At 37.1% G+C, this 15,089-nt stretch overlaps 1 protein-coding gene across 1 annotated transcript in view; it reads left to right on the top strand.

The window, feature by feature from the left end:
- The window catches only part of PREX2 (phosphatidylinositol-3,4,5-trisphosphate dependent Rac exchange factor 2), a 278,754-nt gene that overhangs the window by 116,571 nt on the left and 147,094 nt on the right, over nt 1–15,089 (top strand). Inside the window, exons 15-20 of the mRNA XM_032759608.2 lie at nt 652–724; nt 3,711–3,853; nt 4,737–4,829; nt 7,228–7,376; nt 12,019–12,104; nt 14,856–14,992. Coding sequence (XP_032615499.1) covers nt 652–724; nt 3,711–3,853; nt 4,737–4,829; nt 7,228–7,376; nt 12,019–12,104; nt 14,856–14,992 — 681 coding nt within the window. The remainder of the gene's footprint in view (nt 1–651; nt 725–3,710; nt 3,854–4,736; nt 4,830–7,227; nt 7,377–12,018; nt 12,105–14,855; nt 14,993–15,089) is intronic.

Genomic DNA, 15,089 nt, shown 5'->3' with positions numbered 1-15,089 from the left:
CCATACTTAAAGGAATAAAATAGTTGTTTTCTAAATAAAAACCAAAAGAAAAAGGTTGCTTTGGGCTATTTTGTTGGATTCAGTTAAATGATCTAATTTTTTTTGGCAAAATAATGAAAGAGAAGCTTGTATTTGCTAGCTCAGCCAAACGATTTACTCGTAAGGTCTTACAGATCATCGTAGATTAATAGGTTTCTTCAGGGGTCCTCACAGGGCAAGGCCATTTGGTGGAAGGCAATAGTTAGTGACTGAGGTCATACATAATGATTGTTTAATTAGAGTGTTGTCAATTTACAGGATATTTCCCTGTTGCATAATTGGAATATAAAATCTAAGAAATCTAATCTAAGAAATAACAGGCATCATTTATGGTAGCAATAAATTTTTGTTACTTACATAGTTTTGTGTATAATAAAGTATATTTGTTTCTCAAGAAATATTAAATGTTTGTTTTACTTAATGCCAAAAGAAAATGTTTTCATAATCAGCTGAATGTTCTGTAACAATTAGATACGTTTTGTCTTATAAAGCAATGCATGCTTTATAAGTGAAGCTTTGTCTGAATTTGGTGCTGGGAATGTTAAATGGAGCAAAGCTGCCACAAAGCCTTTAGTTGCCTATTAACTCCCACAGTGCTTTTTCGGTTAACAGGGAGATTGCCGCACCAGAGAAGAGGCAATGATATTTGGCGTTGGACTCTGTGACAATGGATTTATGCACCATGGTAGGGATTTTTTACCCTGGGAGCTTACAGATGTATTTCATAACGTTGGTTCTTAGGATACTGCAACACCCAGTGCTGCAGTGAGGTTGGTTAGAGATGAGCCAGCAAGACTGTCTGGGTCTTGCTCTGGGTTCAGGTTGGGTCACCACAACTGCATTCAGTTTTACTGCTGGTGCCATTCCTATGTCTCATTGCTGTTACCTACCAATTGCCATGACTACTATCCTATTTTTCTAGCCTATGCTGATTCTAGAAGAGCAATGGCTTGAGCTAGAAGTTTTTCTGTTTTGTTTTGTTTTTAAGCTCATAAACCTCTTTGAGACTATTTCAGATTAGACTTACAGTTTTATTTTGAATGCCAGTATATATTAGAATGATTAAATGACAGCATATGTGGTTGACTATTTACTGTTATTTTAAAGAAAAATGTTTTTAAAATTACCTGAGAGAACAAAATTATAGATCTCTAGGAAAAAAAATTATTTTTGATCATTAAATGTTAATATTTTTTCTTGTTTGATGATTTCAAGTAAGTCACCACAAAACCTCTTTCTACTGTGCCCTGGGATGACTTCAAGTAAGTTATCAAACAAGAATTTTTAAATAAAGTTCTTAGATTTATCAGGGTAATGAGAGTAAGCTTTTCCTCTTTGTAACATCATATAGAATCCATAAACCCAAACAGGCATCTCTCTCTTTTTATTTATTTATTTTTTGAGACAGGGTCTCACTCTGTCACCCAGGCTAGAGTGCAGTGGCATGATCTCAGCTCACCACAACCTTTGCCTCATGGGTTGAAGCGATTCTCCCACCTCAGCCTCCGGAGTAGCTGGGACTACAGGTGCATGCCACCACGTCTAACTAATTTTTTCTTTTCTTGGTAGAGATGGAGTTTCACCAAGCCAGGCTGGTCTCGAACTCCTGACCTCAAGTAATTTGCCTGCCCCAGCCTCCCAAAGTGCTGGGATTGTAGGCGTGAGCCACTATGCCTGGCCTCGTTTTAATTATTAATATAATATGCTTATAGACATATATTTGATAGCACTTATACCTATTTGTCAGTTACTTTCAGAATATCTTTACATTTTTTATGAAGAAGGAAGTACAGCAAAGGTTACAGTGATTTTGAGAAGATCCTTGGTTATCATTTTTTTGGGGGAAATTCCATCCTGTTTCCCTATCTCCAGATCACTCTGTGAGTTGTCATGGAGAAATATTGGTCCTTGAAGAATAAACTATGAATGGAAGAAATTACATCATGTTAGGGGATTAAACCTGTAATATCAAGCTGAAAACCTGCAAAAGTTTCAATTTTTTTTCTTTAAAGTAAAGCACCAACACACCGTAATTTTATCTAAGCATTTATTATAAAATGTTGAGTTACATCAAAAGTTTTTCATACAAAAGTCTGACGGTAAAGCATGAACAGTGTGGCTCATGCCTGGCTTTATTGTGATACCCTATCATGCTCCTTTTAAAAGTCAATTTGGTGGAGGGAAACAGCTGTAGCAGAAACATTGTGTGAGCTTTGGGAAACTACTTAGATCATTAAGTCAATCTAAAATAGGTTCTGAGCTAGGTGCAGTGGCTCACGCCTGTAATCCCAGCACTTCGAGAGGCCAAGGTGGGAGGTATTCCTTGAGCCTAGGAGTTCGAGACCAGCCTGGACAACATAGCAAGATCCCATCTCTACCAATATTTAAAATAGTAACAATAAAATAGATTCTCACTTCTGTTGCTAATTATGGCTTCCGTTGTTTTTTAAATTTGTGGTTGATAGTTTCATTTGTTAACTCATGTTGCCATCCAATCTTTCAACCAAAGATCAATAAAGCCATTCATCCAGTCAACAATTATTTGTTGGAACTCTGTAAAAATAATGAAACCAAATAGCTATCCCTTTTGACTGCTTACTATATGCCAAGTTATTTATATTTATTACCTCATTTTGGTTTTATGCAACAATATGTAGAAGGTTTTATTGCCCCCACTTTACAGATGAGGAAACTGAAATTCAGAGGAATTAAGTAACTTTCTTATCTCACTTCCAGACCTGGAATTTAAACTCAGGCCTGTCTCATCACAAAACCTAACTTTTTCTGCTGTGCCCTGGGATCACTTTGTTTTAGTCTCTGGCTTAATGAATCAACCTTCAAGGTATTAAGGACAGATAAATAAGAAATAGAGAACTTTTTTTTGTAAAGTATTTTGACAGCTGTCAGGATCTCACTGAATACAAATTCTTCATATCAGTATTTAGCCTTATTTTTTAAAATACTAACAAAACATAAACTTTATTTCATCAGTGCATTCCAAGAATCTTAGGGGATTTGGGGGAAAATACTAATGTTCAGATAAGGGGGAAGAAACAGACCTTTCTAGAAATAAGGTTATTTGAGAATATTGCTTTTAAACAGAAAAGAAACAGGAATTTGTGGAAACTAAAATCACATTTCACCCAGAAGGCACATTTCTGGTTTGAAGTTTTGGGACAAAAGTGGACACAGTGGGAGTTGTTCATACACAGAAGGCAACACTTAACCCATTTGAATTTTCCCATAATTGTGTGGGATATTAAAAACATGCTTAAAGTGTTTATTACAAATTGAAAACACCATAAATTTCTATGTTTTGGAGGCATGCATTTTTGGATTCATTATAATCTTTTATTTAAATTTGGATTTTAATCTGGAAAGCGAAGGACTTGGTTAAATTTTAAAAAGTTAGCCTTAGAAGAAATACTATTTGTTTTTAAAAATTCAAAATCCTGTAGGTAAAAGTTAATTGAAAGGAGACATTGGCTCGAAATTATAGAAAGAAAGAGAAATAAAAAACAAAACCCGGGGCTACTTGTGAATATAACTAGTCCTAGGAGTATAAAGTTGAGGTTATGGGTACAGGTATTAATTTATAAATGTCACTGCTGTTGAAAATGAGTTTGATTTTTGAATTAGCTGAAATAATTTGAATCTGTCTTTTTCTGTAGTCCTTGAAAAAAGCGAATTCAAAGATGAACCCCTACTTTTCCGTTTTTTTTCGGATGAGGAAATGGAAGGATCAAATATGAAACATCGACTTATGAAACATGACTTAAAAGTTGTGGAAAATGTCATAGCTAAGTCATTATTGGTAAGTTTATTGATATGTAAGTTTTCTTCTTGATTAGACACTAGCAGAAGACTGTTAAACATGTTTTTTTTTCTTTTTTTCTTTCTTTTTTTATTAATTTTTTTTTGCACACAAAACAATAAACATTTTCTAAAAATACATACAAACAAAAAGATACATATCAAACATATTAGGAAGGTTGCACATGGGAAGACGGGGAATAGAAATGGGGGGTGGGAATTAAAGAAAATAAATGAGAGAGGGACTTTGTATGGATCAATGATAATAACTCAATCCTCTGTTTGACAAAGAAGAAGGAGCAGGAAGAGGAAGAAAAAGAAAGTGGGATAAAGGATCAGAAAGGGAGGAAAATAGAAAAAATTAGAGTATGACTCCAGGGTAGACCTGTTTTGTTGTCGCTGGATTGGTTGGTTGGTTTGTCTGTTGTATTTTTCATGTTTCGCCATGTTGGCCAGGCTGGTCTCGAACTCCTAGCCTCAAGTGATCAACCCGCCTCGGCCTCCCAGAGTGCTGGGACTACAGGCGTGAGCCACCACGTCCAGGCCTCTGTTGCATCTGGCCTCTGTGGTAGACCTCCCAGACGGGGCGGCCGGGCAGAGGCGCTCCTCACTTCCCAGACGGGGCGGCCGGGCAGAGGCGCTCCTCACTTCCCAGACGGGGCGGCCGGGCAGAGGGGCTCCTCACTTCCCAGACGGGGCGGCCAGGCAGAGACCAGAGACGCTCCTCACTTCCTAGATGGGGTGGCGGCCGGGCAGAGGCGCTCCTCACTTCTTCCCAGACGGTGTTAAACATGTTTGACAGTGATGCACATTACTTTGTTCTGTTTGACTTGTAATTTTTTTCATAGTTGCTTTATCAATAATGTTAATATTTTGCATTTCAGATTAAATCCAATGAAGGCAGCTATGGCTTTGGGCTAGAAGACAAAAATAAAGTTCCAATAATAAAGTTGGTGGAAAAGGGATCTAATGCTGAGGTAATGTAAATTAGCATTTTAATTTAACTTTGTTGTCATGACATAAAAATAGAGAAATTCTAAACAAACTGAAATCTGCCTTTAAAGATAATCAGCCTTGAAATTATCTTTATCGAACATGATGTCTCCGGTTAATCTTACAAGCTCTACTGAATACCTTTAGGATTAGCAGCAGCTGAGTCCTGTCTGGCCACTCAGGGATAATAGGGGCCAGGAGGTGGTGGGTATTCTATAGCAGCCATCCCCAACCTTCTTGGTACCAGGGACTGGTTTTGTGGAAGACAATTTTTCCATGGGCGGAGGGTGGGGGACGGTTTTGGGATGAAACTGTACCACCTCAGATCATCAGGCGTTAAGAGTGTCATAAGGAGTGGTCCACAGAGATCCCCCACATGCACAGTTCACAGTAGGGTTCGCGCTTCTATGAGAATCTAATGCCACAGCTGCTCTGACAGGACGTGGAGCTCAGGGTTTGTGCTCACTCGCCCGCCGCTCACCTCCTGCTGTGCGTCTGGTTCCTGTCAGGCCTTGGACCCATACTGGTCCACAGCCTGATGGTTGTGGACCCCTGTTCTAGAGCTCTTCAACTGTGAACTTCTTGACCTTCTGGGAGGCCGAGTGGCTCTTTCTTTGTCCCTGGAGCTTCACTAATCACAGACTCCAACCTGGAGCCCCATGGAGACTGCATAGGGTAGCACGTATTATGCATGGCAGATGGTTCTTCCTTTCTATCAAGAGCCGTGTCTTCTGTTTTCCCATCACCGTTGCGTCTTTTATATGAGTATGACTTTTATCACTAAAGGACATGCTTTGACTATTTTCTCATTGGATTAATGCTCCTGATGTTCTCTCACTTCATCAGCCTTTTTTTTTTTTTTCTTTTTACAAGATAAAGTCTACCTCTGTTGCCCAGGCTAGAGTGTAGTGGCGTGATCTCGGCTCACTGCAACCTCTGCCTTCTGGGTTCAAGTGATTCTCCTGCCTCAGCCTCCAGAGTAGCTAGGATTACAGGCCCGTGCCACCAGGCCCAGCTGATTTTTTTTTTTTTTTTTTTAATAGAGACGGGTTTTACCATGTTGGCCAGGCTGGTCTCGAACTCCTGACCTCAAGTGATCTGCCCGCCTCAGCCTCCCAAAGTTCTGGGATTACAGGCATGAGCCACTGCACCCAGCGACTTCACCAGCCTTTTAAACAAAAAATCTCCTGATCATACATTCATTCATTCATTCAGAAGTGTTTATTTAGTGCCCGTTACATACTCGGCAGTGTTCTAGGCTCCGGGAATACAGCAACAAACAAGACACAAAATCCCCCACCCTCATAGACCCTACTTTTCAGTGCTATAGCCCAAGTATATCTAGTTTAAAGTATCCTCACCTTGGTGCCCCTGGTTGGAAGATACTTAATCCTCAAGCAAACTTCTCAATATTCAGATCTTTAATGAATGTGAAAATTAACAAAGTATGATGTTTACCTTTGAATCTGTTTAAGTTAGTGGTAAACTGTCACCCATCCTCCTCTCTGGTAATGCCTAAGGTCTCTGTTTTATCAAAACACAGGTTCATGTAAGACAAAGCTTTCTGTACAGCACACTAATTTCAAACAAAATAACTCTGATCAACATAGGCACTGTTAGTGGACCTGGCCAACGAATGACCATTTTTAGTAATTGTCTATGAGAAGGAAATAGTTTCTCCCAGGCATTTTCAGAGGATGTTCTTAGAGCACAGCTGCATCTGACTATGCCACTAATAAAATGCCCTCTCTCAGGCTTTCATCATTTAGCTGACAACCAAAACAGCGGTAGTTTATAGGCAGTAAGGCTGGTTGAGAAGTGCATGCTGGTTGGCGTGGAGGGATAATATCTTCCTTGTCCTCTTTTCAGCAGCTTGCACTGTTGACAACTCTATGCTGGTTGGAGCTCTCTTCTTTGGATTCCAGGCTCCCTCTCTCTCCTGCACTGGAGCCACTTGAGCTATGTCAGGCTAGAGATGCATATTTGTGTGTCATTGATGTAGATACAGAAGTTGACACTTTCTGAGTTAATTGGCTCTAGGTGGAAAACACAGTAAAAAAATTAACCTGGGATTTGATTATAGTTAAAAGGATGAAATAAGCTAAAGAACAGTGAAATAGAAGAGGGGAGTAGGATGTTAAGTCAGGGAGGGAAATGGGGATAATTTTGGTAAAGTTCTATGTTGAAATTTAAAATTAGGCCAAAGAGAATAATAACTGTGTTATCCACAGTTCTGCTTTGTGAATTTGTATGAAAACACTGCAGGTGTGTTAAAATGTCAATATCTATAAACTCTGAAACTTTTCATATTCTAATTTTGTGAAAAACTCAAATTTCTTATTAAAATATACTTTGACTTATTTTTTGTAATTTCTCTCTTAGATGGCTGGCATGGAAGTCGGGAAAAAGATTTTTGCTATTAATGGTGACCTAGTTTTTATGAGACCTTTCAATGAAGTGGATTGCTTCCTGAAATCTTGTTTAAACAGCAGAAAACCTCTAAGAGTTCTTGTGAGCACAAAGCCAAGAGAGTAAGTTGTATGATTTATGTGTGATTTTTAAAAAGTTATACATAGGTAAGGAACACAGAAAAGATAACTAAGTAAATGCTTAGAATTAAGCATCTTATTGCTTGGAACGCTTGAACCTTACCAGTATCACTGATACTGGTTTACAGATGATGGGAGAAGCTACTTCGCTTATGATGCTAAAATACTTGTTATTTGAATCATGTAGTTTTAGTAGAAATAATGCTTTTCTTTTGCTGCCCAAATTTTCCTGGTCTGGGTTGAATTGGGTTTTTACTATGAGTGAAGAAAACTGGTAGAACATTTGAGAATAAAGAACTGTGTTTCTCCATGTTCGGCTATAAGAATTTCTGGTGCTATCAGATGATTAGATACTATTTATAATTCAACACTCATAAGGGATGCAAAAAAGACTGAAAGATAATCCATGCTTGCAAGTGCTTAGTAATTTGTCCATTTCTTTAAAAAATTCTATTATCTATCTACCTATGATTAGAAAAAAATTTATGTTTATTATAGAAAATGTAGAGAATACAAATGTTTCTAAAGGGAGACTTTTTTCTTACAATATCACCCATAAATAGCCATTGTTATTCCTTTGAAATTAAATATTAACTAAAGTTTTTAAAGTATTGGTACACATATACACAATCGGTTACTCACAAAATGAGAGCATGCTCTGTATGCTACTTTTTTTTTTTTTTTGAGACGGAGTCTTACTCTGTCGCCCAGGCTGGAGTGCAGTGGCACTATCTCGGCTTTCTGCAAGCTCCACCTCATGGGTTCACGCCATTCTCCTGCCTCAGCCTCCCGAGTAGCTGGGATTACAGGCACCCGCCACAGTGCCCAGCTAATTTTTTGTATTTTTAGTAGAGACGGGGTTTCACCGTGTTAGCCAGGATGGTCTCGATCTCCTGACCTCGTGATCCTCCCGCCTTGGCCTCCCAAAGTGCTGGGATTACAGGCGTGAGCCACCACACCTGGCTGTGTGCTACTTTTTAATAACATACCATGCATACACTTGCAAGACATGGGCTTTTCTTGTGCCAATCATTAATGGTTTAGTATTTCCTTATCATATTTACCTTGAATTGTTTAACCAATTAATTAATTGAGATAATTTGTACAAACTACTTAGCATAATATATCAAAATTATTGTTTAAATTTTACTTGTATCATTTGTCAATCATGATAAGCAACTTCATTGGTTTTAAAGCAAATGAAGTTCAGCACTTCAAAAATAAGATTTTTTAAATTTTAACTACCTATTAACATATAAGTATATGCAGTATTCTTCCCTGCCTTAAATATATTTTAATATGTAAAAATACATATTTGTATGTAATATATTTATATGTTATATATATTCAGGAATAGCTGGATGTACTTCTGCAGTGTTTATCTTAAGAGTCAAAGTGCAGTGCAGTGGGCTGGGTTCTCCCTAATGAGTCTCTTCAAGACAGTGTGAATTCATTAAAGTAGATGCTTTAGTTTCTACCAGTAGTTTACCAAGAGGTCTGAAAGAGTGAGCATGACACTCACTTTTTACTAATGTAGGAAGACTGGGCTAGAGGGCAGGAAAGAAGCACAGCAATGTCTTCCCTCTAAACCTAATTATGGTCTGTTCCTCTCCCTTTATTCAACTCTGTCTAGGAGAAGACTGTCCTGCTTGCCCACCTCCTGACACTTTGAGGGTATTTAAAAGGAAGAAGACAGACTGGAAAGGAATAAGGGAGTAGTGTTCAAAGCAATCATTAGGTCCTCCCTAGGGCCCCCTGATTTAACCCTACAAATACTGATCTACTGATCAGAGACGTTCCAACAGTTAGAGACTTTGAGGTCATCAACTTCAAAACTGAATAAATAGGAGCAAATCCTCAGTCGTAGACTTAGTTGCTAGATGAGCAGAATAGCAATCTGTGTCTTCTGACTCTTCTTAGTGTTCGTTGCACTGTGTCTAGAACTCTAGATTCCGGGTTCAAGCCTCTCTTCCACTACTTGCTAGCTAAGTGTATAACTTCATGTCCTCATCCATAAAATGGGGATAAGAGTACCTGTGCCATGGAACTGCAAAGAATGTTGACTAAAACTAGGTTTGTAAAGAACTTAGCGAAGTATCCAGTACATAGTAAGTACCCAGTGATGTTATGTATGATGCTGTTGTCTTCTCATTTTATTATGTTTCATTGCTACTTTATTATATCAAGAGCATATTTTACATTGTATAGCATACTTATTTTTTTGAAGATGGCATACTCGTTTTTAAAAAATTTGTTTGAAATAAATGACTTTTCCTTTATGTCCTTATTCTAATGTATGAGTTCTATAAATCACTGTCATATTTTCTTACAATAGCTTCTTGGAATTAAGTAGTATCCCATTTTGAGGAAAAGGGAAAAATATGAGAGATAAATGCAAAAGAATTTTCTTTTGATTCTAGCTATATTTCATACTTGATAACATCAAGGGATTTTTCAAAAGACTTTGTAGCAGATAATTTAGTACACTTATTTTCTGTAGGAAATAGAACATCCGTCTTGTATAAACGTAATTCTTTTTTAATAGGGAATATAATGTTCTCACCAGGGAAACATGTTTTTTAAAGATCATTTTACTAAGGGGGTTCCAACATTTGGACAAAAATGCATGTCATGGTGTTTTGTACAATTTTGATTAAGGAAAAAATAATTCTCTTAAAGATTAGTGTCAACCTTCCATAGCAATGTTAGAAGGATAGAAAAACCTTGCTCAGTAAGCTTGAGAGACCACTATGAATTACTCAAAATCCAAAAGCAACAATAATTCACCATGGCCTGAAAGTTCTATGTTGTTTCAGCAGAAGTGAACTTTCATTCATAATATATAGAAGCATGAACTGCTTCTGATTTTGTTTCAGGCTCACCAGAATATATATTCATTCCCTTTTTCTTTCTTTGGTCCGTTATCTTTCATTTTCAAGTGAAACTTTGACAAACACTGATAACTATGTATTATTCAAAGGAAATGAATACAGCCCTGTACACCAAAAACTATTTAATTAAGGACAAAGGATACATTAATTCTGTGACCTTGATCCCACATACATACAGATAACTTCATAGTGTATAACCTAATTTATAATAATACTTTCAAGTTTTCCGAGAGCAGAAAATCTTCATTTCTATCCCTGAATGCCTGCCTAGGTTATATTTGAGATTGCAGTGCCAGCCTCTCTGCCTTAGGCCTAAATGTAGCCTATGCTTTCTGAAGTGTTTGAGCCCTTAGTTTTGCTCAAACTGTCTCTCACAGCGATTTCATAAGCTGCAGATAAGTCTTGCTGTATCTACCTTCAGACTCTGTTTAATATGCCCTTGAAGTGCTGCTGACATTTACTTTATGATTAACTCATCTTTTGGGAAACACTTTTGTTTCTTGGGCATCAAGGGCTATCTATCACAATTTATTGCGTTGTGTTCATTTGTTTTTGTTCCCGGCTGCGATATCATACTCGTATTGTTATGATGTTCCCTCGCATCTTGAGCTCTCTGCTTTTCATTGTTGCTATCTGATTTCTGGCTTTCTTCTGTGGAGTATCTTATTTATGAGTGCCAAATTGGACACCCCTGACTGGTTTGCCATGACAGCTTGCTCAAGTTTCCCATCTCTTCATAATCTTTTTTCTTTTTTTAATGTAGATTCATTGGAATGATTTCTTCTCTTATTCAGGTTTGCCTTCTGATGTATTATTCTTTTAAACCTTCATTGCATAAATACTAAAGTGAATCATTTTCTTAAAATATTTTCATAACATGTTTGACAGATCTGTTCTTTATAACTAGCTCTTTGTTGTTCTTTGATAAAGCTCCCAATAGGTAGAAATGTATTAACTCTGTATTTCTGTTACATTAATTTTTATAAAGAATTTCATAGGTCCCTCATTTTTTTTCTTTGTAACAGTAAACTAAGGAGAAAAGTTTCTGTTTTATTAAGTACCTGTATAGCTCATAGCACAGTACAGGGCAACTTACCAAGGTTATTTCTTTTTAATTGCCACAGATACCCTGCAAAATAACTTTTAACAATGTTATCTTTCTGTGAAATTTTCTGTGTCAGAGTAGTTAAGGAGCTTATCCAAGTTATCCAGCTACAAACTGACTACGTGAAGATTCAGGGCTAGGTATAAGCAGATGTGGTAGCTCACACCTGTAATCCCAGCACTTTGGGAGGCTGAGGCAGGAGGATCACTTGAGTCCAGTAATTTAAGATGAGCTTGAGCAATGTAGGAGACCCCGTGTTTATGAAGAAAGTAAGGTAAAATAACCAAGCATGGTGTCACCTTGTGCCTGTAGTCCCAGCCACTTGGGAGGCTGAGATGGGAGGATCACTGGGACAGAGAGATTGAGGCTGCAGTGAGCAGTGATCAAGCCACTACACTCCAATGTTCCTTTTTCAGGCTTTACTGTGTAACGACTGTGCTCAGTTTAGAAACACTGTATTGCATGAGGTTGGGGACCATGTTTGTCTCCAAGGATTTCTAGCCAAACATCTTTCACACTGTAGATCCTCAATATGTATTTATGGAGAGGTGTAAAGGTGTACATGATGATTGTTTTAACCAGTTGTGATGCTTACGATTCATCTTACCTTATTTTCTGATTGATTTAGGACAGTGAAAATTCCAGATTCAGCTGATGGACTTGGCTTCCAGATCCGAGGATTTGGCCCTTCTGTTGTGCATGCTGTAGGAAGAGGTAGGAAATTCATCTTGCAGGGAAACAGCTTTCCAGCAGGTTTGGGATGTGCCCGACAGAACAGGAATGTGTTTAAAACAGGCAGAATCATGTTGTTATGATTCTCAATTATATTTTCACTGTATTAACTCAATGGTAGCACATTCCAGAAACATTCAAGAAACTAAAAAATTCTAAGCCATATTTATCATTGTTAAAAAATTGATATAAGAATTATGCCTAAATCTCACTTTTCTGCATGCGTTAGTTTATCCAAAGGATATAATAAATTTAAGATATTCTATTTGTATTTTTCTTGATTTCAAATAATTGTATTTCTTTGTCAGTAATCCAAAGTTGTGAGTTTTTAGGTTTAAAGTTGATCTGTGGACTTTATAACCTATTGCTATACACTTCTTTCGGGTACTTTTATAAACCGTGGTTAAATCTCATCATAAGATGCATTTTAAATTAAATAATTTTAGTGACTAAAAAGTTATGTTCACACTTATTCTTTTTTCATTTGATTATTGACATCTCTTGTTATCATATGTGTTTTTTAAATTTTAAATTGACACTAGTAATAATTGAAGGTAATAACTGTCAGGTCCCACACTGCTAAACATAGTAAGTAACTTGCGCCTATAGCAAGAAGTGTCACTATTAGCATAAGAAGTCATGTGTTTATCTAACAAGAGACATACATGCTTTTTATTACTAAAGAATGTAAAGTATCTTGATGTGATCACCCAAAAATTTGGCAAGAAAATTTTAAGAGGGCATTTTTATCAGAATCAAATTTATCAAGAATATACTAGCTAGACCTTTATTATAACATTACTTTCATTATTGTATGTATGATAAAAAAAATCTGATTTCAGAAACCTGTCTTTTCTCTCAGATTTCTGAAACATACAGATGGATAGACAGTTAAAACCTTCCCGATAACTCATTAAATATTGTCAAACTGAAATGGGATATTGAGGCACCAAATATCTTCTGCATTTTCACGAAGCCAAAAAGGAATAATTCACATTAATAGTGCTATAAAGTAGCTTAAAGCCTGAGTGAATCAAGCTGTACCTCTTCCCTTATTACAATGTCATTTAAAGAGCAAGGTTCTATCTTTGGAGCTTAGTGATGGGGTTGGCCTATGTCTGGTGTCTGTGCTTTTTGTTTCTGAAGAGTAAAAGACAGAAATGCTCAAGTGCTTTCTCTTTCAGATGTGTATGAAATGAAAAGATATTTAGTTATTTTTTGGCACTATAATTTTGCCACAAGAAAAAGAGATTTCTTGTGTGGGTCACTGCAGTCACGCTTGCCAGCATCCCCAGGCTCCCCTGCCCCCACCCTCAGCTGCATTCTAGCTGCTGCACTTCAGCCTTGGATCAGCCTAACTACGTCTTCTCCCTTTCTCCCTGTAGCTAGAAAAAACTGTCATGGTTATTGAATTAGTGTCTCCCAATTCACTGTCTTCTACTGGGCCCGTATTACTACTCAGCATTTTTAAAAACGTGTCCCTGATCAGTTTTTTTTCCTCCTCAAAATTGCTTCCTATATCCCAAGATGAACTTGTTCCTACTTTACAGACAAAGGCAGCCTTTCAGACAGGAAGCCCTCAGAGTCTTCCATTTATAGCAAGGTTGAGCCTCTTAGGCAAGGCAAGGACTTCACAGTCTGGCTGTATTCAACTCTCCAGTCCTGTCCACTCCCATTCTGAGCTCACACAAACAGAACAGCTTGGATGCTTCCAAGTGGCCAGGTGATTTCTTGAAGGAAGGCTGTTTTTCAGGCTGTTCTTTCTGCTGATAATTTTCCATTTTCCCCTAAGACTTAATTCGTGCAGAAAACCACTTAACATTTCTAGGAGTGAATTTTATGGGGATTAAGAAGAAATTCAAAGATATATTCTTGAATGTAAATTATTTTCTTAAAGATGTTTAATAATTTCTTTATGAGAGACATTGGTCACAAAAGAAGTCTCTTCTAACATAAGTTTATAATCATTTGTATTAATTATTTGCATTGTATTCGTTACACGTATTTATTAATGGTACTTTGTTAATATTGATTTGATCACACTATCAAATAACAATAATTGGAAGGTTCTGAGAAACCTTAGCTCACTGGTTAGGTTATGTAACTTTCATATTTAAATCTGTATCAATGCAAACAAAATGACTGGATGTGTGATGTTATCTCATTAATTCTGTTCTCTACAAATTCCCGTTTCTGACTTTTTGTATATATGTCAAACTCTTATTTTTCTTGGAAAAACTAGTCCGATCATAGTTGCTTATTGACTTGATTTTTCTCTTAAGGATTTTCTTTTTTATGTGCATGTTAAATTGTTGTCATTTTAAAAAACAAAAGTGAATTCTATTTGAATATTTAGAAATATTATAGAATAAAGGAAGATATGTAAGGCATATGTTTCTGGTCTTCTTATTTTACCATTGTATATACATATTTAGAAAGATTGACTAGACATTTGGAAGGAAAAAGAACTGATTAGTATTATAAGGGTCACTTGGCAACATCCCTTCAAACATTCTTAGGGAGGTGAGAAATATTCTATTGACCACAGTTTGAAAGTTAAGTTAAAAAGCAGAAAAGTGTTGAGAGGGCATTGCTCTCAGAACCAAGTTTATCAAGATTATACTAGCTAGACTTTGATCATATTTTAAAATTCCTTCCATAATTGTATATATCATACAAATGAATCTTATTCCTGAAATTAGTTTTTGGTTATTTTCCCATTTGTATTTATAGGAACTGTGGCTGCAGCAGCTGGTCTTCACCCTGGACAGTGTATTATCAAGGTGAACGGAATCAATGTCAGCAAAGAGACACATGCCAGTGTCATTGCACACGTTACAGCCTGCAGGAAGTACAGGCGGCCAATGAAGGTAAGTGGCCCTTCGGATAATCTGGATCTGAGTGACTACTTGCATAAAGATCTAAGGGGCGAGGTGAGATAGTGGCAGAGATGTTTGTGGTTTCCAA

This window comes from Hylobates moloch, unplaced genomic scaffold (assembly GCF_009828535.3).
Source record: "Hylobates moloch isolate HMO894 unplaced genomic scaffold, HMol_V3 SCAFFOLD_9, whole genome shotgun sequence".
Lineage (NCBI taxonomy): Eukaryota > Metazoa > Chordata > Mammalia > Primates > Hylobatidae > Hylobates > Hylobates moloch.
This window is presented reverse-complemented; position numbering and strand designations above follow the sequence as displayed.